General features: G+C 40.6%; 2 protein-coding genes across 3 annotated transcripts; one reads left to right on the top strand and one right to left on the bottom strand.

Moving 5' to 3' along the window:
- The first annotated feature begins 212 nt into the window (after positions 1 to 212).
- alpk3a (alpha-kinase 3a) lies at positions 213 to 13386 on the top strand. Of its 2 annotated transcripts, XM_079269655.1 has the most exons (15): positions 213 to 328; positions 647 to 918; positions 1305 to 1337; positions 1711 to 1832; positions 2306 to 2423; positions 2547 to 3831; positions 6675 to 9153; positions 9483 to 9630; positions 10183 to 10310; positions 10400 to 10441; positions 10538 to 10812; positions 10925 to 11013; positions 11112 to 11329; positions 11427 to 11475; positions 11547 to 13386. In XM_079269655.1, the coding sequence occupies exons 2-15, from the start codon at positions 779 to 781 to the stop codon at positions 11884 to 11886; spliced, it is 5466 nt and encodes a 1821-aa protein (XP_079125781.1). In that variant the 5' UTR covers positions 213 to 328; positions 647 to 778; the 3' UTR covers positions 11887 to 13386. The 2 variants fall into 2 exon arrangements, with proteins under 2 accessions (XP_079125781.1, XP_079125782.1); XM_079269656.1 differs by lacking the exon at positions 1305 to 1337.
- Positions 13387 to 13682: 296 nt separating this feature from the next.
- Positions 13683 to 24055, bottom strand: slc28a1 (solute carrier family 28 member 1; the record flags this gene model as incomplete). Its single annotated transcript, XM_079277797.1, has 18 exons — positions 13683 to 13803; positions 13946 to 14051; positions 14133 to 14231; positions 14315 to 14396; positions 14527 to 14724; positions 15084 to 15252; positions 15331 to 15461; positions 16154 to 16279; positions 16468 to 16548; positions 16658 to 16738; positions 17106 to 17180; positions 17945 to 18058; positions 18606 to 18747; positions 18840 to 19029; positions 19128 to 19219; positions 19513 to 19580; positions 19664 to 19743; positions 24046 to 24055. 18 exons carry the CDS (start codon positions 24053 to 24055, stop codon positions 13683 to 13685), a joined length of 1965 nt encoding a protein of 654 aa, XP_079133923.1.
- Between the last annotated feature and the right edge of the window lie 145 nt (positions 24056 to 24200).

Below are 24200 nucleotides of genomic sequence, written 5' to 3'. Positions count from 1 at the left end.
CTCCACTACAGTATCTCAAAGATGGGACACCCTTTTTCCAACTTGTTAAGACAGATCAAAACCAAGCAGTGACATTTATATGATCATCGAGAAACTTATTTTTATTAATATGTTCCGGTTGAAATGGTTAGCTTTTTCTTTCAATTTAGTTTGGTTTTTGGACTTCTTTCTTCGGTCTCGTTTTGGAAAATCGTATGTATCTTGCACCTATTTGTGGGGCTTCTATAAATAGGCCCCTTCTGGCAACACATGCGTGTCTATGATAGGCAGTTACAGAGATTTTCTTCACAGACTGTGGCTCCAAAGCAACACTGACAACATCTCAATGGTAAGTTGGAAAATGTTACTAGTTTTAAGGTGATCAAGAAACGCCTGAATTATATTCCAAACACGTACAAGTCAATAACACGTCTTTGGTTCATGTTTGACCGCTAACAGCCCTTCCACAATCTGATAGCGGATCCTATTTATAACTTGCTCCAATGCAAAGTACTTTGCTTGGTTAGAAAGGACAAGCATTGAGACTGAACTGTGTGTTGGATTTTTATATGAGCAAATGATCCAGAGTGTATCTTCACTTTATTTCATTAACTTCCAACATGTTCTTTTACTATTCTAAAGTGTTTCTTTTCTTTTTTTTCTGCAGGGGCTTTTACATGGATAACACCGTTATATTTAAGCCTTGACGAATTGTGGACGTGAACAAGGAGTCGTTTCATACTGTTGGTGATACATTTACCACAAATTTTGCATTTTTTGTGAATTGCTTCAGTGGAATATGACTTCCAGAAGGCCAATGACTCGCTCTCTCTCTGGCAATGGGAGGACAAGCAGCTTCGGTGAAGAGGAGGGCAGCTCTTCCAATGGCCGCACAGAAAGCCGCAATCCTTACCTCTCCAGTGTTAGGCCAGAAAACAGGTAGACAGCCTCACATAGTCCATGTACTGTATATGCAGGGGATGTTTCTCGTGAAGCAGATTTGTGTTTTATTTATTTATCTATATTGCATGGTGGTAAAGAAAAAACATCTGGGTTTGGGGAAAGAGTGAATGATAAAAAATAATCAAACCAAAGATTATTTTTTTTCCACATTGTTCAGCACATCACATTGTGGGTCAAAAATCACTTTTATCACATCAATTATGCATGTTTCTGTCTTCAATCTACACACCATAAGAACAAGGAAGTGCTCCTTTTGTCAAAGAGGAGGGCAGTTATGAAGGTATTTCATGTAATTGGGTTATCTTTATATATATGCAGAACTTAATCATTGACGTCCCTTCATTTGCCTCCTCTCCGAATAGCTATTCAAGGTATTCTCACTACAGGCCAACGAGGTAATCCACACTTTTAAAACATTCCTCCCAACTAACATCTTAACCTCAAAAACTGATTTACCCCAAGAATGAAACCTACACACGTTTGAACTGTAATGTAAATGTCCAGTGTTGCGTTCAGTTTTTAGTGATGAACATCGGTTTTAGTGTTGGATTGACAACTTTGTTTTGCTTGATACCTCACAAGTCTCTGTGTCACTCTTTCACAATCTCGTCATACCCGAAATCTCCATTAACATCCTTGTTTCTTAATTAAGCAAGTTCTTGGAATGTACTGCGCAGAGGTATGAGGTCACTGATATGATACTAAAGTGTGAATCTGTCTACGATTTGAAAGCAATACATTCTGTAATGTATCAGTGTTTGCTTCCAGGAGCACGTTGTGCAGCGTCATGGCTCAGCTGACTGAGGACATACAGCCATCCTTTGACACCACGTTGAAATCAAAGGCAGTGTCAGAAAAATGTAACGTGAAGTTCACCTGTATGGTATCAGGTAGGTTTGTTCATTTGCATGTCTCAGCTTTTTGTCTGTTGGAGGGACTGAAACCTTTCATATTGTTTATGATGCACAGTGACAGGATGTGACTAATCTCAAAACAAAGAAACGATTTCACTGTGAAGGGAACTGCTTTAATCTTCCTGAACACATCCTTAAACTCAACAGACCATATCATATTCAAGTTGGTTTTTCAGGATGTTGTGTTTTTAACTCCAGGCAGATTGGATGGGTGGGCTCAGCAGCTGTCACTTCACAAACATGATGCAACTGCCTAAAAACACATTCATGCCAAAGCTTCTATACTGTAATTTGTTTTTACTGTACAACTTCCAAAACAAAATGATATTTAGTGCAAACCAAACTGACCCTGGTCCCTGTGTAACAGATATGCATAGATAAACATTTATAACCAGTTAACAATCAGTTAACAATCAGTTAATTATAGTCTATCGATGTCTTTCTTTTAGGTTACCCAGCTCCAGAACTGAAATGGTATAAAGATGATATGGAACTGGATCGCTATTGCGGACTCCCAAAATATGAAATTCATCGAAATGATAAAATCCACACCCTCCATATTTACAAGTATGTATCACAACCTTGCAAAAATAGTAATCTATTACATCAAATTATTCGAAATGCAGCTTTTTGTTGGGAATTGTAACGCTGATAGCGTGATATGAGGTTAATAAGTGTTTCTGTTTTCAGCTGCACATTGGATGATGCAGCCATCTATCAGGTTTCAGCCAGCAATAGTAAAGGTATTGTCTCCTGCTCGGGAGTTTTGGAGGTCGGCACCATGAACGAGTTCCAGATCCACCAGAGGTTCTTCGCCAAGCTGAAGCAGAAAGCAAACAAGAAGAAGAAAGATCTGGAGGAACACACCAAGAAGGGGGATAAAGAAAACAAAGAACATCCTCAAAGGAAGCGACGCGTCCCGCTACAGGAGGAGAGGCCATTGGTCCAGGCTGAGGCTGAGGAGCAACTGGGAGCTGCTGCAGAACCTAATGGTGTTAGCTCTGAAGTCAAGGAAACAGCCTCTGTGACATCCAAAGACCTGGATGAGATACCTCCATTTGAGGACACCTTGACCAAAAACAAGATAAAGATCACGAATGGAGTAGATGACGGGGTTAACAACAGCAGCAGACGCAGCAGCAGAAGCAATGTGATGGGAAATGGAGGTGAAAACTGTTACGATGGAGGAATGGGTTTGGTAGAATTTATGGCAGAGACTCTCCAGTCCCGGGGTGCTGAGGAGCAACAGAGTTCATCTCAAGGGGAGAACCCTAGAGAGATGGATATACCTATTGTAAGTGTCAGTAAAGAGAAAGAGAGAGAGCAAGAGAGGATGCAAAAAGTGAGGGAAGAACAAGAAAAAGCCTTAGAAGAAGAGTATGAGAGAAAGAAAAGGAGAGAAGAAGAATTGGCTGTAGAGAGGGAGAAAGAAAGGGAAAGGCTGTCGAAGACGTCGCCTACAGTACCGTTCAGGAAACATAGTTCAGAAGTCAAACATCACAGCAAGGCTCATAAGGATCTTGACCATCACAACATTCAGGCTTCCATCTCCTCGGTGCTGCACACAGTCAAAGACTTCTTCTTTGGTAAGAGCAAGAAAGACTCTCATGATCACATGGAGAACAAGGAGAGAGAGTTTGACCACTCGCATGCCACAACGCCACCATCATTTCGGCTGCAAACAGAGCAAAATCAAGTCTGCAAGCCTCTTACAGAAGACATTGTGGCTGTGGAAATAGATAGACCGAAAGAAACTTCACAGACTGTGGATACGGAACAGTCACAGAAGCCACATGAACTTAACAATGAAGACATGGTTCTACACACAGACCAGCCACCAGCTCATAAATTGTTGCCTGAGAGCGTAGAGGTGTCCACAGCGCAGAGCGTCAATGTGGCTGATGCTGCTGTGGAGGCCATGGGGGTGTCTGTGGGGCAAGAGAGCGGCAGTCCAGGTCAAGAAGTCCTCGCTGAGGTATGTATGGTCTTCAAGGGCAGCTGGCTGCCACTTAAGAGTTATAAATAGGCTGCATTTGTGTGAAAAGACAATACAAGATGAGCTACTTCAGGGCCAAAGCCTGAACTATGTCAACTATGACACAGTTTAGGCTTTGAGCTGATGCTGGTTGCAATGAAATGTGGTAGATACGGCAACTCATAGTTTGATGTTGTATTCATGGTGTGGGACAGTCAGCCAATACAGCCGCTTTAAAACATGTGAGTCTGTGGTTTAACTGCCTCAATATCACTCAAGCGCATCAAGCTAGATAGTGTGGGAGAAATAAGGAACCATAAGAACCCGAGCAGCTTGCGCTACATATGTGTGGGGGTGGGGGATGTTGTGGATCGACACGCTGTAAGATAGGATGGGGAATATCTCAGATGCTGGCTGCAATGAGTGGGACACCAGTGCGTCAGAGATCATGATGAAACCTGAATGTCAGAAGTGGTTCTCAAGTTACAAACAGGCTTTGCAGGTCAGACGGCTGTGCGTTCTGTGGGAGTAGAGCGGCAGGCCTCTGCATGAAAGCAGGGCCTCGTCACATTGGGCACATTCCTCACTCCCTCCCTCCCTTTATCTTTAAATAAACCTCTTCCTCATCTAGAGCAGTAAGAGGAAGGCAGTACCTCTGTCATCTCAGCGTTCAGCGTGGAGAATTGTTACAAGCCCGTCATGTGTAGGGAATTAGGACGACCATGCTGTGATTAATATGCTGTACAGTACATGCCCATACAGTAAGAAAGCTGGTAGGGATACTTGGCCACTTATCATTTTTGCCTTGTTTGGCGTTGCACTTATATAGCTCAGTTTGGTCATGTGACTGTGACAATCTTAGCTGTTTAATATGGATTTGTGTTGTGACTTTCTTTGAAGTGATAACTCTATTTTTAATGGTTCAAATATGTGAACATGTATTTTCATCGAGGACGCAAAGTTTAAACAAAAAGATTCAACATTAAAATTCTCAGATTGCAGCTGAAATTATTTTTAAATAAGACAAATTCACCTCTATTGATGCCAGAGTGACACTAGTTTATTCAGTTTATACTAGCTTAGACATAGTTTATGAAAAGCATGTTACATATTTGGCCATAATATATTTAAATCCACTGAAGTAATTGCCAAAACATACAAGCATGCAAGTATTCTCAAAAATCCAATCTAGCCAGATTTGTTTAGTTGTACACTCACTTAAATGTTTTAGTTATTTATTCAGCATCATTTGTAATGTGTCTATATGCTTAATAAGAAGGAAGTTGGGAAAAATTTGTTGAATTACAATCATTTCTGAAAGTTTATGTGGTTATTTTAATCAAAATAGGAATTTGTATTACATATATTATGTATGTAAATGTATTCTGAGTTTGTGAAATGTTCTGTTCCATGAATTTTGCATGAGAAGCCATAACACAGTCAAGTGGATGTAATTAATTCTGCATTTGCCATTAACATCCAGTTTTCTGGTGCTCGATGCCAAGTGAAAAGGGGAACTGATGTGTGTGTTTAAACATGATCAGCCTGCAAAGCAATTGTTTGTCCATAATGTGGAACGTCAACTTTACCGTTGCTATGTTGGTTGTAAACTCTGCGCCCTCATGAATGACTATGTTCGAGGAAGTCAAACGATTTACCTGAACAGTGTTTTGTCACGTGTGTGTGTGACATCTACCGGTATTTACACTGTAAGTGTAGTGCCAGCCACAGCTTCATTTTTAGAATGTGACACCAGTTCCCTTCCATCGAAAGCAGCAACTTCTTTTTTTCTCAGTAGTCACTGCTGGCCAAACATGTTGTCACGAGGCAGCATGTGGCTTCATTACTCTTCTGCATTCATCTTAATCGTGTGAACAGCAACAACAGGGACAATGAGGGGGAAAAACCGAACACTTTGATATGTAGCTTGAAGCTTTACCTGTAAATCTTTTATTATAAATTATATTATAATTTTAGTTTAGTTTAGTTTAGTTTCAGATTTAGGTGAATCATTCATGTTATGATTCGTCTTTTGTCGAGAGACAAGCGATCATTCATTCACTGCCCAAAAGGTTCTTTGAGTTAACATCTGTGTCAAGAATGTAGGAATTTCCCTGTCGGTGCTTCAGCATAAGAGGCAGAGCACACAAGCACTTTCAAATGAAGATTAGTCATAGACATAAAAGTTAAGATCAAGTGTGACCGTGGCTAAATTCAGACAATTTAAGCCAATCCCACTTTGTTCACAAATTTAAATATTGAATTGGAACCTTGCAGGTGTAAACACTTGGTTTCAGCTACCTTGCACATGACATGACATAAAGAAGTTCCTGAAATAAGCTGATGGGTCATAAAACCCAAAGATATCTTGAGTTACTGACGTTGTTCCGCATATTTTTATGATCAACTATTGATCAACTTTATGAACAGGCTGATTACAGTGCTCTTCCTCTATGTCGGGGAAGGTAACACATAACACAATGCATGTTTTTCAGAATCTGTCGCTGTTTATGCTTCTGTTGATTTATGGTAGCAAAATGTGTCTCAGTCTAAACGTGGCACGGTGTTAAAGGTCACTGCAGTAGATTTGTTCCAACAAGCTTCTTAAAAAACTCCTCAACATGCCAGCGTGTTTTTTTCCAGTAGGTCGCGTGGTCACTAACAAATCATACTGTTAGAATGACTTCTCATGCATGTAAAATGGATTCTTTTATTTTACATGCATGAGAAGTACAACAGAAGTAAGGCATGTGTGTTTCATGTATTTTTTGTGTGAAAAAAACAACACTTCTGCAAATGCACTGAAGTACTAAAATGCTTTATTTCTTTACTTCTCTCATCAGGCTGAAGAGAAAGATCCTCAGATAGTATCAGTTACCAAAGAGGATCCCACACACCAGCAAACGCCAGCTTGCCTGGTAGTTTCACCACAGCCTAATCACCAGGCTGCAAGAGATAAGTCTTCACCCAGGGAAGAAATATCTGTTCTGCCACAGACCCAAGACCACTTGAAAGAGGAATGCTCCTCCACATCCACCCTCACGAGTTTGGAAGAAAGCTGGACTTTCCCTCACAATCGTATCTCGGTGACAAACAGTCACAGCCTTGGAGGGGCATTCGATAAAACTTCACGAGAAGAAAAGATGAGTGTTGATAAGATGGGCAAAGGAGGTGAACCTGACACGGAGGAGGGCAGCTCTTTGAATAAGCTATGTGAGGAAGAGAAAGCTGAAGTGAATTCAAACAGACAACCGTGCTCAAAAATAAGCAGATCTGAGATTGCTGAATTAACAACATGTTCACTGGAAAAGAGAATAGGGCCATGTCAATCTGAAACAGCACATCATGTTCCTTCGTCTCTGCCTGCTGTGGCAGCATACGATGTAGAGAGAGATGATGTAAAGGAACAGGCCGAATGTACTTCACTGATTCAGGAAATGAATGTCGGGTTTCCGCCCACTGCAGCCCCGGAGAGTTTAGAGAAGGGTGACCTAAAAATGCTGCAAGACTGCACGTCTTCTATAGGAGAGGAAAGCACTGAAGTCCACAATGTCAATGCAGTACAGAGTTCAAACAAAGGTTTTAGAAGCAGTGAAGAGGGAAGCAAACTGAAAGAGGTATTGATTTCTGCTGTAGATGTAGAAGTAAACTCAGGTAACAATCTTAAAACCCAAGAGCAAGTCATTGTAGAAGGTGAGAGCGCTGAAGGAAGAAATGAAAGTTTACAGTTTGAAGTGGAGACAGAAAAGAGAAATGCAGTGGAAGAACAGTTGGTTGAATCAAAGAGCCTCTCGGTAACACAAAACAAGATGTGTAATGTGTATGTTTTGGAGGAAAACAACAATGTTGCACATCAAGAGAGCAGTGAGAGACAGCAGGGTCAGCCCTCAGTGAATATCCCACGAATCCAAATATCTGCTATTGATGACACCCCAGATATTAAACCAACTGTGGCAGGTGTTAAACCGAATGAGCATTTTATAATCCCAAAAATTGAAATAATGGAGCCACAGCTCAAAGATTGCACTCTACCACTAACTAGTTTGGGACTAAACAAGCAAGAATCAGAGCCTGCTACTTTGCAACAACATGATGCAACTAGTGTGTCTCAAGTAATAATCCAAGGCCACAGCCTGGCTGATTCTACAAGCTTGCTGCCCACACAGAAAAGTATCCAGAATGATACCAACCTCTCACTCACAGAGAGTGTAAAGGAAGTTGTCCGATTCGATGACGAGAGTAAAAAGTTAGAGCGAGAGCAGCCACGTGTGATAAGTAGTGAGCGGCTCCCTCAGATGGACTTAGCATCAAGTCCTGTTATAAACATTTCGTGCACTGATGACGAGGAGGATGAAGTGCATGTAAACACCCATGTTTCAGATACACAGCAGCCTTTAGAAACCCCACCAGTGCCTTTGTTTGTGGTGCCACCGATCTCTGTCACTTGTCATGAAAGTGATTCTGGACTGGCCACACAAAGTGAGTGGACAGAAACAGAAACTTCAGCTGCCACGCAAAGGGCTGTGCCGGAAATAACTCAAAGTAGAAAACAGAACCGAGAAGAAACAGCAGAAAAGAGTATCAACGAAAACACTCCCTCGATGCTATATGAAGCTCTAATACCAAAAGTTGGTGACAATGTGCCATCATTCAGTAATTCAATAGAAGATAACATTGTCCCTGAAGTCTTGAAGACAAAACCCCTTAAAGAGGCCAAAATAGAGAATTCTGTGTCTGTTGAGGACCTTCAAAGAAACATATCGGCAGAAAGACTCTGCTCTAAACCTCCGGCACATCCATCTCTGAGTCCAGCCACTCTCCGTAAATTCATGTCCAAAGCTGCTCCAGACTCTGAAGTAATCACTGTGGGTGACCGTCAGATTGACAAAGCAGACGAAGATCTAAGTGGAGGCTCAACACCAACATCATCCCTCTCCTGTGAGAACAGTCCCCGTCTGAAGCGCAGAGACAGTCTGTCACTCATTCGCTCTGCCACGCCTGAAGAGTTGGCCTCCGGAGCTCGTCGCAAAATCTTCATCCCCAAAACTAAAGAAGATGGAGAGGGAGCTGTAGTTAGTGCGCTGGAAACCCAGGGCAAGAAAGAGACCCCTTACATGTCACCCAGCCAGGCTCGCAGAGCAGCATTACTGCAAACTCCAACAGGACAAAATACCCCACCAATGGAAAGGCGCTCTCCGCTGCTGAGCCGCCGAAAGGCCACCTTGGAGGTGCCAAAATCCGTGGAGCAGACTCCCACAGAAGAGCCTGTCAGTGCCAAACAAGATGAGAAACCAGCTGAAAAGAAGCTAAACCCTTTGAAAGGTAAAGAAGCAATCCTTCAGTTTGAATTTTGTGCGTGTTTTCCAATAAAATGCGTATGAACTTGTTGGCACAACATAATATAGTATGGCTCAATACTCTGTGTAGAATCACAGGTGATCAGCTGTGTCTACAGTGTATTTGACTCTTTTGTGTAGTTTTCACAAAATATCACAATATCATAATACAAAGGGTTGTGTGAAATATTTCGTTTGTCAACACGTTAGTCTTACTAGTCCACCAGTGCGCGAGGAAGTGGAAACATTAGAAAGCCTCCCCTCTCCAGGACAGTATATATTTACTTTGGCACCCTCTCTGTCATCCACCACCAGCTCCACAAGTCATCCGTAAGATCAGGGGAGAGCCGTTCCCAGATGCCTCCGGACACCTGAAGATGTGGTGCCAGTTCTTCAACGTGCTCAGTGACTCCACCATTAAGTGGTACAGAGATGAGGAGGAAATAGTAGAGCTGAAGAGAAGGTAAAACCGACCTTCTTGTCGCACAGTGTAAACCCTACTCTAACCACCAGCAACACAAATCAACAGCAATGTCACATTGTGTTCAATTTGTTGTATTTCTTGTCACCTTTTTTTCCGCTGCTATTGTTTTGAGGATTTCCAGCTGACATGACTGGTAAAAATGGACAGGTTCCAAATCTAAAACAATAACGCAACAAGGATGAGCAGGATTTATTTGGGCCTCAGCGTGCATCCCATGGCCTTCTGTCATTCTCATATTCTCACTGCAGAGACGTCCACCTCATGTGACTGTGAGCCCCACAGCTATGACACAGAGAGGTGAATCTCTGGCTAGACACAGCAACTGTAACCTGACACAATCTCTTTCCCATCTCCAGGGGGCATTAAAAGTCTATATGTGTGCTGTTGGCTGCTGTGTCAGCAGAATGCCGCCTCACAGCGTGGCCATCTGTCTCACAGTGACACCTTGTGGGTTAAAGTTGTCCTTTGACGTTCTGTACAACTCAACTTGGCGTGTTTTATGATTGCGTTTTCATCTTTGTTGTCCTCAAGTGGAGGAGATGAAAGCCAAGTCGCACTGGCTGTTGTTCTGGCATCCAGCCACGACTGTGGAGTATATGGCTGTTCGATCAGTAATGAATATGGGACTGATACCACTGACTTCCTGCTCAGCGTAGACAGTGAGTATATGCCTTGAGAAATCAAGTGTGAGCTCTAAATGTTATATGTAATTAATGCTTCATGAGTCTTCCTGTTTTCTGTCTCACAGTTCTGTCTGAGATACTACTAAAAGAGGATTTGGAAGGATACGGTAGCTTTCTTTCGTTGGAACATATCGGCTTTTTTTCTTTTACATTTCCTGTGAGTTTACAATGTTCGTGTAAATGCGGGTCTTGTTTTCCCTTAGTTGGAGAGGAGATTGAGATGACCCCGCTGCTGTTCAACAGAGGCTTGGCCGACTGTGGCAGCTGGGCTGAAAAGTACTTTGGCCGCATCATGACCGAGACGGTGCACATCGGGGAGGGCTGCACTCACAAAGCCAGCAGAGTGAAGGTCATTTACGGCCTGGATCCCATTTTTGACTCTGGAAGCGCCTGCATCATCAAAGTTCAAAGCCCCATCGCCTACGGGACCACACAGGAGAGCAACCTCACAGAGAGAAATCTACAGACAACCAAGCAAGTGAGTGGTGGATTTAGTGTCCAAGAATCTTTAGTAAATTGCTCCCACTGATTTCCTAGTGATCATGATTGCAGTACAGTGATCTGCTTTATTAAATTGTTTTCGTTGCCAGGAATGCAAAGTCCAAAACATGATACGTGAATACTGTAAAATCTTTGCGGCTGAAGCAAGAGTTACTGAGAACTTTGGCTTTTCACTCGAGTAAGTGCCTTGCTTTTTATACAGTAGCTCTGATTCCTATATCAACATCTGCAACACTGCCTTGTGATCGACCCCCTATTTGTTTGTGTTGCCCACAGAGTAATTGCTCAGTATCTGATGTACCGGCCTGCGAACTCTGTGCCATACGCTACGGTGGAGGCTTATTTTGAGGGTGTCTTCCTCAACTACTGTATGATGGATCCTAAAGGCAGGCTGATTACACTAAACGCTTCTGAGGTGGAGCAAAAATGCTGCACTTTCCAGCACTGGATCCATCAGTGGACGCATGGCAATTTGCTGGTCACTCGGCTCGAGGGTAAGACACTCATCAAAGGTCATAACTAGCACAATCAATTATCTATTTCTGAGAATGATAATATTGAAAATCTTCTGGGATTCTTTTTTTTTTTCAGGAGTTGAAACGAAGATTACAAATGTCAGAGTTGTGACCAAGTCAAAAGGGTATGTATCTAAACCAGGAAATGCAAATGTTATTGTTTGTCTGAAATAAAAAGTTAACGCCTGTATTTCAGATACCAAGGACTAACAGAGCACGCCTCTCCCGAAGTGTTAGAACAGTTCCCGACACACCATCAGTGCAACTACTACTGTGGACTTCTTGGCCTGCGCTCACTTAAAACTATGGATAGTCTGCAGCAATCCACCAAGATGAAGGGCTCCAGAAGCCCCCTTCTGAACCGCAAGTTGGGCTCCAACAGCCCCCAGCTGCAGCGAAAAGAACACAGTCCGCAGATGTCTAGAAAGGCTAATTCTAGCCCAAAGGTGACGAGAAGAAATCAGGAGACAGAGTACAATAAATTAGGCGACAAACCCCAGCCTGCAGAAACTGTTGATGTCCTTGAAATGAGGTAGGAAGAAGCGGCTCTTCTATGACAAGCAAGATTTTACTGCTTGTAATGGTTTAGTATTACCTGTTTCTTTCCAGTTACCAAAACCAGCAAGGACTTGAAGAGTAAGATTAAAAGAAAAGCAAAAGTTTGTTGACCTGACTTATTACAAAGAATTACTGTGAATTTCTCAGTCGCCATTACAATTACAGTAAAAAGACATCCAGCAAAAGCCGTGTTTTTAATTTTTTTTACTCGGATCAGCTCTATGAGTAGAGAAACAACTCTCCAAGAACTATCTGTAAACTCAAAATCAACCGCACTTCACACTGGGAAATTTGCATTGAAGCTCTTTTCTTTCAATGAAGAGTTGAACATTTTCCTGGTTTGATTTAAATAGCTGTGGAGAATAAAACCACAGCCACAGAGGGAGTTCCATATTAAACGTTGCATGTTCATCTGTGATGTACAGCATGCGAGTAGGAGTTAATTACAGAGACATTATGTATGGCTTGTATTAGAAATGCCTACGCATTTCTTTAAGCAGCAAAGTTGAGCTCATGCTGTGGAATTACAGCACCATTTTTAGGTCAAAGATATTTGTGTGCACTTTGTTTTTGGCATTATTTTTTAGTAGTTTTTAAGTACTTTGTGTCTGTTGTGTCTGTGTTTTTAATAGGTCCTCTCATAGTATTTCAGAATATATGTTGGTAAATGCAAAGCAATGTGCAGTATACAGGGCGTACCAGTTAACTCTTTAACAAAGGTACGCTCATGCTCATCGACATGCAATACTCAAGTATGAAAGCTGCTGAATGAGTTCCACACAGTACATTATCTGACCGATGGACTGTGGGATAAAAGCACACAGAATAAAATAACCAAAAGTGCAGGCTCAGGACTGTTAGCAGCCTGTTATCACCAAGTAAGGCTCCCTGAATGAAATCTGTTTTACAAAAACTGACAATCACCTTCCACTGAACAAGAAAAAGGAAAAGAAAAAGAAAGTGAGCTTTGCTCGTGTACAGTTAGTCAGCAAAATACAAATCAGAATGGAAAGTATTTATTTATTGATTGCACAGGTATTCATTGTTCATTTCAAACAGGAGTCATTTGCCTTTTATAAATAGCAAAGAGCCGACAAGAAATCTCTATGAATTCCTGTTATGGGTTATTGGTTGATGATCAATGAGAGTCTTCAAAATCTTCCGCTCTTAAACTTCAGCTGACCTTATATTTACATCCCTGAACTTGCATGACTGTTTATGATAGAACAATTCTAAAAGAGGTTGAAATATTGACCAGCTAATGAAAATACTGTCATGTTAAGGTGTGGTGTGATGCTGTGTTGTGTTCAGGTGTACATAAAGTCAATGGATGAATATTGGAAGTAGTGCGAACAAAAACATGTGAGTGGATATGTGTGAGTGAGTAAATGAATGAGTGATTAAGAGAGAGGAATGCATGTGTGTGCATATTATGTCACATCACGTTTTTCTTTTTTTTTAAATAAATATCTAAAACATTTGTGTTCAACCATAGATCACATTTTCATTTCAGGTTTTTCATTTTTTCGAAAAGTATGACTGTGTGTATAATTGTCAAATGTTTAATTTCATCAAACTGTTGACGCCTGGATATTTCCGGATCTCTATTTCTGAAGGGGTGTCCTTTTAATCCATGGCTTTAAATAAAAGCCAATATCTGAATTAATTTACCACATAATACATTAAAAAAGATACATTCATCTTTAAAAGATATGCATATCGACTTTACATTTTTACATCAACTGTTACACAAATATACAAACACGGAAACACACTAAATACAAACTGCCACATCAGAAAGACCACAGCACTGACAACAATTGGAGAAATACAAAGTGGCGTTTGCTACTGCGCTCCACCACCCTTCAAATGAGATGGTCCCGTTGTTTACGGCGCTGCAAAATAAAAATATTTGAGAGGCAAGTCCAAATAGCCCCATATCACAGAGAGATATACTGCACATGTAAGATGAACACTGTGTGTCACTGATGTTACCCTCACATTTATATCCCGCCACTATAAAATGTGCATGCTTACCTTTGAAAGAGGTCTTTGCAGCAAGTTTGTATATTTACATCTGTAGCATTGAAAGCAGATGCATTGAACAGCTCCACACAGTCAAGTGGAGGAACGAAGAGGATCCCTAAGAAATAAATTGGAAAAAAGGTTACTCGGTTACATTACAACAGGACTGCACTGCCAGTTTAAATTCAAAAGTTCTCACCTGCAATGCAAGCATTGATGAGAGAAACACAAGTGGCAGTGATCATAGCTCTCAACACCATAGATGAGACATCGCCTCTTCTGGATGGGCATATAGAGGCTTTGAGAAAAGATGAATCATTACTGAGAGAGTATCCTGTGGCAGGACAAAAAAACATGACGATGGACTGATGAAATACTCACATAAGCCTCCAATCATGATACCCAGTGAGCTCAAGTTGGCAAACCCACAAAGAGCATAAGTGGAGATTATTTCTGATCGGATCTGAAAAAAGAAAAAAACGAATCACGTAATGTTGTTTTGCATTGTGTAAAATCTCATTCTTTTTTTTGTCCAGTGCTCATGAATTTATACCTGTAACACCGCAGCACTCCAATTAAGAACATTTACTCACAGATATCCATTGTCTTTCTCCTCCAATAATTTCATCAAGTCCTTTGAGTCTGTTGTCCTTCAGTACAGATAGTTTCTCATACGCCACAAACTCGTTGAGGAAGAGCTTGGTGCCGATTAGCTCAGCCACAATGAAACTCTCCTCATAAGGCACTCCCATCATAAAGGCCACGGGCATGAATATGTAAGAGCAAATTATCTGTGAGCACAGAGAGGCATAAGGTTATTTGGATATTGTTAGACTCTTGTTGAATTTACAGTACAAGCAAGCAAAATCTGTGAAATGTGTAAATAAAGAAATACACGTATGTCCAAATAATTCGTTAAATTATCAGCATTAATTAGAAAATCCATCATCAAAACGTATATTATTCATTGATTACTCATTTTTGTTTTTGATTTGGATTGTCAGTTCTTATCTTTTGACCACCTGCACATTTTTGGATAACCCCCCAGAATTTTGAAAAATCAACAAATACAATTTGAAAAAATCCAAAAGCGTATTGCACATTGTAAAAATGGTCACACTAAGGTTATCAGCCTTTTGCTAAAATGTACCTGAAATGTGATTAAAGGATATCCCACCATCCCGCCAAACCAACTCAACGCTGCATTTATGAACCCGAGGATGGCAAGAAAGGCGATCAAATTTGCAGCAATGTTAGCAACAAGCGCTATTGAAGCAGACGCTCCACTGCTAGCAGCCTCCAAGATGTTCTGTTCATCTCTAAGGAGTAAACAAATGAATGAATTTACACAAAAATCGATAGGAGAAAGGAAGATATGAATGGACATATATACACACCCAGTAGCCACTTTGATATTCTTCTCATCCTTGAAGGCACTCTCCTCTGTCTCTGGGTAAGAAAGTTTGGAGATGGCCAAGGCACAAGGAGCAGCCATTACAGAGGCTGATATCAAGGAAGATGCATCAATCTGCAAAACACAAAGAAATGTGTTTTAATGCAGGCCATGGTGGAGTTACTGCAATAATCAACAGATACAGTATTTGATAGTCTGCATGATTGTTGTTGAAATGGTAAAACTGCAAATAAAAACAAAACAGCCGGTGTTCATTCGCCAAGGCCACCAGTGAGCTTCGCCTCTCTGAACACACGCCGGGCCTCAGCTGTTTTTTGGTATTGTTCCGGGTTCAAAAGGTCACACATCCCGTTGTCTGTTACGTGAGCGCAGTCCACCGAAAATATTATATTTCCCACAATTTAAGCTTCTGCATTTTCCAAATGCACTAGTATTATTCAAACGTGTTGTTCGGTTCGTAAGCCTCGTACCAAACGGGTTAATACGAATACGTGTATTATTACACCAATAGAAACAAATAACCGTAGCTCAGTAGGACAGCACAGAAGGCCCAGGTATAAAATGCACAGTATGTATACAGCTCCTCTGGAGCAGTCTCCCTCTAGATTTAAGAATGTTCATTCGTAACTTTTAAAAGAAAACTGAAACCTGCTTTAGAAAGTATTTACATCCAACATTTACTTTGAATTTTTCTCTTCTTGAAATAATCTTTGTGTATGAAATGTCCTATATGGATATATTTAATCATCATTATTTGTGGGCTATGTTATGTAATATGTGGTGGTATAAAAACAACCTTATCTTACCCCAAATGAGATGAATGCTCCCATGACGCTGCCTGCAATTGTGGCAAATCCACCAGTCATAACAGCATGGATCTCAGATTTGGTCATCTTGCTCAAATAAGGGCGGATCAGCAGCGGAGCTTCAGTCTGATACACAGACAACGTGGAGCAAAAGTAAACAAGCAGAGGAACTGTATGATATTTTACTGCAGTTTTTATATAACCATAAAAGTAAAGTACACAGGTAGTCTAGCTCATGAAATCAAAGTCAAAGCAAAATGTATTCAGAGTCAGACTCGTATCAAAGATAGTGTTGCATCATGTCTTGCTCAGACCTGCCCAACAAATATATTGCCTGCCACGCTCAAGGTCTCTGTGGAAGAGGTTCCCATCGTTATCTGCATGCACCATGCGATCTGCGTGGACAAAAACACATGGATATTGGTCATAGTATGCCACTGCAGGTGTAAGCTATATTCACCCAGATCTAGAGGGAGCCTATGAGGCAGTTTAAACTTCCTTTACCTTCAGAATGAGCCACTGCATTATCCCCAGAAAGTAAAGGATTGACATCACGCTGCTGAAGAACACAACAATGGGCAACGCCTGAAGGAGAAATAACATGACATGAAGAAAACTAAAGTTGAACACGTTCAATGTTCAAGAACGCTGAGGTGGTTCGGGCATCTAATTAGGATGCCTCCTGGACGCCTCCCACTGGAGGTTTTCCAGGCACGTCCAACTGGGAAGAGACCCCGGGGAAGACCCAGAACACGCTGGAGGGACTACATCTCCCAGCTGGCCTGGGAACGCCTCGGGATCCCCCAGAATGAGCTGGAACATGTTGCCGGGGAGAGGGAAGTCTGGGTCAGCCTGCTTGGCCTGCTGCCACCGCGACCCGACCCCGGATAAGCGGAGGAAAATGGATGGATGGATGGAATATTCAAGAAAGACTAAAATGTCATCCACTTACTTGAAAGGCAAAAATGTTGTCGATCAGGTCCCCAAAAACAAAACGTGATCCTTCTTTGGTATAGTCAAGGAATATCTGTAATCATAAGACATGGGGAAACATGGGTTACAGTATTTCAAATGATTGTTTCTTTACTCTTTAATGATGCAATTACTTATTAATTCAGATTTTACGATAGGAAGTCATGGAACTAAAGACCATATAGTCTGCACATGCCTGTAGACCCAAGAATAAGGGTGAACAACATAATAAAGAAGCTCTAAAGATAAGCATGTATGATCCACTCAGGAGAGGTTAAAGGATATTGTGCCCCGGTAGATAAGAAATAGTGTGCCATACAAGCAAAGTAGATTGTGCAAACCAAGAGCTTCAGCATCACATATGATGTGACTGTTTAGAAATTGTATTGTAATGCTACTCCTTGATAACATATATATGAATGTAAATTCCTGATTATTTTGGTATTAATATAAAATGGATGGTATTTGCAATCTACGCTCATAATGAAAAAAAAGATTGAATGTAGAAATGACTGTTCATGTTGTGTGTGCTAATGATTTGAAAGTGGAGCTTGTGTAATAATCATCAGTGTGTATCCTATTATTCAACGGTTCATGTTTACTTCCTGTTAGCTGGTGTCATTCACATATTATATTAACATTCATAACTGTGAAGCGATCTATAATAGGTCAGACACATGCCTAACTATTTGTTGATACAAAATGTAAGGTTACACCTGCTAAACTGCATATTCTTAGCCCGATATATGTACATTTCTTTTAGTTTCCTTTATTATAACAGCGTTCGATATTTATTTTAGATCGGGAAAAATCCAATACCTTCACTTGGTTTCCAAGCCATTCGAATGCTACGAGTCCAGGCTGTGTCCGTATAACAAAAATGCCGACACAGAACTGCAATCCGAGACCCCAAAACACAGGCCTCCATGATACCTATAAAAGATTAGGAAAGTCTTTCTACGACGCTAATGTCTATAATGCATCATACAATGTGTTATAACCTGTTTATAGCACTGTACAATCTAATTTAAAGCATTCATTACTATTCATAATGCTTCATAACAATAATCATAACACATTAACAAGAACTGTATAATGACTAGTAAGGTCAAGTATCCTAATTGTTGGTCACATTTTTAAGGATCGGAGGGTATTATAATGACTTATCATTTTTTGCAAGGATCATGATGTTTTATAATTCTGATATATTAAATGCTTTATAATGCATTATAGTGTGATTATAAGTTACTCTATGTAAGTAGTTAGTGTATTGGGAGTCTCCATAACGCCTTATGTTATCACAAGGAAGCACTTCTGCTAAACCTTAAGATGATAGAGGAACAAGGCCAAATGATATCCAAAGCCTCATTAAAACAGACGAGAGATAACTTGAGAGACAATGCCCGAGCATGTTTCCATTGCTGTCATCACAGTGATTATTCATCTTTTAGTAGAGTCAGTGACCCCATGCAAAACTCACCGCCGTCCTGTGTGCTGACAAGAGGAACACAAGCAGGACAAACATGCACACACCTCCAAACGAGATCAGCTTCTCGGGACGCTGGCTTGTGTCTAAGACGAGCCACAGAACAAGCAGGGCCACAGCTGCTAAAATGAACAGCCTGAAAAGACGATAAAACACACCTTCACTTCATCAACAGATCGCACAATGTTTAGCCCCTTATCGTTAATGGAAAACAAGACATTCACTCACCATTTGAACCATTTGAAGTTAGATTTAAAGAATCGGACTGCGGGTTTGAAACACTGAGTGATGCTCTCTCCTTTGTACTCCTTCAGAAGTTCATATGATTTAGCAACAACGGCCAAACTGGTGAGGACTACAAGAGCGATGGCCCTCTGGAAATCCAAAACACAGGCCGCAATAAAGTATGCCACATAACCTACAGGACAGAAAAGAGCATTTAATCGAAAAAAAAAACAAGGTCTATATTCACTGATTCTACATTTTGAACACAAATTAACAGACTATGTATGTTACCTGCTCCAAGTGTGCCCAGCAGAAAGAGTTTGAAGGTTTGTGAGTGAGCCTTGATGTAATCCTCTGTGACATTAATCGGCTTGGAAACAAGGCTGAAAGTACAGGACAAAAAAATCCTTCACATAATTATAGATTCAACATCAAGTACCGGTAATATATATTTGCCAACGTTTGTATTGAATTCCATCAAATTTTAACAAAGTTTACAATCGCACAGAAAACTGCTGAACAGATTTTCTGTTGGATGTATATTAAGCACTGTTCATTCATATATAATATAATCATGATCAACATGGCAGCGGCTTAATGCTGTGCACCTGCTGTGATAATTGCACCCCAAATTAAACAAGTATTACTTCACAAAAAGTCACTTGAACTGACACACCTTAAGTATGAGCTCAATCCCTTTTTAGTCTGCCTTTTGACGTTGCTAGCATCAGTATTGATGTCCTCCTAGAAGAACAAAGGCATTTCATTAATTTTTTTAAAAGTTCATGTTGTGCATTTTACTTTAAAAATGATAATGTGACATATACCTCTATTTCAAAACCCTGGTTGTCCAAGCCATTTCCATGGGCGTGGGTTACATTTTCAAGCTTGACACCGTCTGTTTCCGCTGAAAAACACAATCACTGTTTACTCTGTGAGATAAACAAAACAGAACTTAAAATAACTCCAGAGTCCTTGTGGCTTGTCTTGTGAAGAACGGTGCACAACAATACCAGTTCACAACTGCAAAACAAAACTTAATTCAAGGAAAAGCAGAGAAATTGGCTTACTCATTGTGCGTCCTCCTAAACCCAGCAGTCAAATGCTGTCCTGTAAAACATACTGAGGGAAAAGAGTGTGTCCGTGAAACTCCTCATCAATAATTAACAGACACGTTGCGTGTGGCTCTGATCTTTCTCAGGAAGTAGAGCACACACAGTCATACAGTAAGTGCGATAATAAAACAGAAATTATCTGATGGGTCAGATGAAGCAACATTTGATTAGGAGTGATTCATTTTGAACAAGTTTGCCAAATCACTGGGGCAACAGATGGTAAAATATGAATTCTTGTTGACAGGTATATGAATTCATTGGGTCTGACTTTAAGTTTAAAAAAAGCTAATATGTAATCACACAAGGAGGATACACAGTGGATGAATCATGAATGAGTGTATGTGTGGGAGGAAGTGATCCAGCCATGCTTTAAATCACTCATAAGAAGCCTTTGTGTTCCATTCATAGAGAAAACATTCCTCAGAAGTATGTGAATTAACAATGATTCAACTATTTTACGATGAATGAGACTTAATTCTTTTCTAATTTTACTGAACTACAATACAATTTATTTTGTCTGCACCAAAACAACTTTAAACATCTTGAGCATTTGTTTTTTAATAGAAAATCGAATGGTGTCCCCCTTAGATCTAAATTGAAGTTGCCCTTGTGTAAACAGACAGACATACAGCTATACTACTAACTAGTTGTGAATTATTGCAGGTGACCCTTCTCATTTTCAAAAAAAACTATTTTATAATGTCAGAATAGAACGAACTGTAACATGAGAGAGCACAGGTTACTCCAGAAAAACAGTCTAAAGATAAGTATGTGAACTTTGAATCTGTTATATGACTATCTGAACACAGAGTACTTATGTGCAATGTCAAATTAATTAGCGTTTTCATGTCAGAATTTCATATCTTTCCGTACGAGTGTGCAGAATCAGATAGCCTTGAAATCAGTTATAGCTATCTGGACCATTAAATATATTCCAGTGCAATTTGCACTTTACTTTCAGTACGATGATTTATGTTTGGATATAATGGCAGCTATTTGTTCTACTCGCTGCTGTTCAAATTTGATCTCATCACACACAAAAATCTCTGATTCTTCATAAAATGCGGTTTGTCCATGGTTCATAACACTCAATGGGGCCTCTGTCTGTCTGGATGGATATGATAAACAGGAATTCTTGTTTAAAAGTAAAGGATATTTTTGAGTGCAACACGTTTTCAGAAAGCCTTGCAGACCCTGAAATGATTTAGCAGATGTTAATGACCTAATACATTTTGCAGCACAACATTAAACACCTTGGTTTAATAACCCAAGACATTATTTTCATGTGCACCATCACCTCTGTTTGCCAACAGCCTCAATTTAACGATTAGATGTGCCAGTCAAAGCTGTGACTGAGAAAGCCCTCGTTGAAATAAGATTGTAATGCATAGCCTTTTTTTAAATCCAGATTTATTCGAGAATAAACTGAACGTATGCAATGTGCCACCATTCAGTGTGCTCGCTTCTCCCTTTAATCTAACAAATGAAAGCGTATATATGGCCATTGATACTCCACAGGGCTGTTAAATCATGTTCCATAATTGCTCCTGTTAAGGTTACAGTTACCGAAGCTTTCTTTCTCCTTTAATCTTATACCAAAGTGCAGGAATTGGTGTCACCACTGCACAGCCTGCCTATCGGGAAGAAAACGAAGGCTGTGTAGGCCAATCAGTAGTTATTATCCCTCACCGCTGTCTTACAGGACATCAAAAACGAATTCCTTCTCAAGAGGCCGTGCTCTGTCCCAAATCAGAGACTAAGTTCTAAGGTCAAGGATCCAGCGACACGAAAGCTAAAAACCTGCCCCTCCTCCCCAAATGCAACTGGTAAATCACAGCTGAACATTTAAAGTGACAGTTGCAGTGGCGGCTGGTGGAAAATGTTCTAGGTAGGGCCATCCTATCAATTTCAGCAAACATCCCAGTATGATTTAATGCAAAAACAATGTAAGTATCAAACACGCATTATTACTTGGCAGTTAAAATTTAACATGTATTCCAACACGAAAACAATCAGTAAATAACACTTATATAATATAATATAATATAATATAATATAACATGTTTATTTATTGAGATGTCCCTATGGACCTTGTTGTAGGAGGTAAAGATCAGGAGAAGTAAACATGAAGTGTAATTATGAATACTGATGTTAAATTAAGCTATGATGAGTTTTCACTGTTAATTTAACACCTCTATTACATGTTGATGCCTCCATGACCAAGTTAAGCAGATGAGACTGAGGACAGCTATGTAGAAGAAAAGATGTTCACTTTGTCTAATATGTAGCTTGACAGAGTTCTATGTGTGTCCTGGTGTTCTCATGTTTCCTTACCTCCTCATCCCTCACGCCCGTAACTGTCCGTGCTGGATCCGTCCCCGTTGTTTTAAAAAGCTAAATAAATTATTAGCATGACATCATCCAGCTAGCCAAACCTGTCTGGTGTACAGTACAGAAGCTCCGCATGTACTGCTTCCCTTTCCCGCGAGTCTGCTGTCTGATTGTGAGGTCAGGCTGATCTGATATCAGCTCTTTGGCTGCAGAATCTCTGCCAAAGTTCTCCTCTCAAACGGGTCTTGGAGGAGGAGTGCTCGCGCTGGCGCCTGTAGAGACTTCTCCTGACGAGAACGCGCAGCTATGGGTCAGATCGTTCTGGCCCCACGCTGAATCTATTTGAGGGCGCTGATTGGCTAAATTGTATGTCACTCATTTATATCTTGAATCAGCAATTGGCTAAACTGCCTCATAGACCCGTCTCTTTTGGGCCAAAACGATCAGGCCCCCCAAGCTGCGCGTTCTCAGAGTGTCGTGCACACAGACAGAGAGCACGAGCAGACGAGCACACAGGCTGAGAGGACGAGCAGGAAAAGCATATATTTTGAGCAGATATCATATTTTACACACATTACTGGGTACATTCCATAGTTCAAAAACACAAATATTGACAATTTGTGTAATTTATGATTATTATAATTTTTTTATTTATTTTTTCCTTTTTTGTGTGGCTCATGGTGGGGCCATGCCCCATGGCCCTCTATTGACCAGCCACCACTGGACAGTTGCCTTTAAATGGGAACTACCCATAGGAAATTCCACTGGGGCAAGGTCCAGTTTAGGGCCAATTCCAGATCACAGTACGAGTTGTGATGTGTCGAATTATGGAAAACTGATCAATCTAATTCAACTCAGTACCAATACTGCCTTCTAGGAAATCTTTGGTGTTTAATATTAAAAACAAACAGCAACACAAATATCTGTATCTATAATACCATGTGCTTCACAGCACATCCATGCTGAGAAGAGCAAAAAAAAGAGAACAGTGGTATTGATGCCTGGTTTCCTCTATTTACATCCTGATGATGAATTCACAAACAAGGCTCAATAAAACGCCATTACAGCAAACTGTCACAAAGGAGGATGGGGAGCATAACGAAGGATTCATGTTTTGATGTTAAACTCAACAACTTATCATGAATGTGATTTTGATAACTCTTCCTCTAAATGATGCAGCCTGAGTGACATCAGCCAAATGTCACTGCAACAAAATCTCAATTAAAGGTATTTTGATCATGAAGGCAGTTTTAAGCAGTATTTCACTGTATGTGCAGTGCAATGTTGGCCATTTTATTTAATTTGGACTTTCACCAGGGAAGAGGGGTCTAACGAAAGATGCTTGATATGGAAATTGAACCCAGTGTTTTAGGGATGTGACTTATGCTAGTGGGGACAAAAAAGTCAGGACATTGCAACCACTGAGGCTTCAGTTTCAAGACTACATTTTGGGATTACCCCTTTAATTATTCACATGCCAGGCTTGGCATTTGACACACAACCTGGGCTATTAGAAATGTACAGTTAGGTTTTTTTTATATCAACTTATCACAGAAAGCTAGTTTCAAAGCATGGCAAGAAGGGGTAGACAATGTTGGTACTGATTAGTTAGGGGTCCATAATACAGTTTACCAGGGGCCTTCGGGTTGATATCTTGGACCATGGCATGCTCCAGCAATGCCAGGCGTGCATACGTGTCTTATTTAATTATGGTTATGATGCATTACCTACCTACCCACCTACCTTTGGCTCTGACTACTTACCACACTCCATAGTGTCAACGTTTGTGTCGTGTTAGCAGCTGAGTCACAATTAATTGCACTTCACCTTGTTATGGGGTGCATGCAAACTTATGTGCAGTTAGCAAGGCACCCTGCGCTTTATGGAGCCTCCTCTCGTCTGTAAGACATCACCGAGG

Source organism: Melanostigma gelatinosum (assembly GCF_949748355.1).
Source record: "Melanostigma gelatinosum genome assembly, chromosome: 1".
NCBI lineage: Eukaryota > Metazoa > Chordata > Actinopteri > Perciformes > Zoarcidae > Melanostigma > Melanostigma gelatinosum.
The sequence above is the reverse complement of the archived record's forward strand: the minus strand, read 5'-3'. Positions and strand labels throughout refer to the sequence as shown.

Coding starts and splice junctions, on each gene's coding strand:
- alpk3a (XM_079269655.1), top strand. CDS start 779: ATGACTTCCAGAAGGCCAATGACTCGCTCTCTCTCTGGCAATGGGAGG. Junction 1,833..2,305: donor GTTCACCTGTATGGTATCAG/GTAGGTTTGTTC, acceptor TCTTTCTTTTAG/GTTACCCAGCTCCAGAACTG. Junction 3,832..6,674: donor GTCAAGAAGTCCTCGCTGAG/GTATGTATGGTC, acceptor TTCTCTCATCAG/GCTGAAGAGAAAGATCCTCA.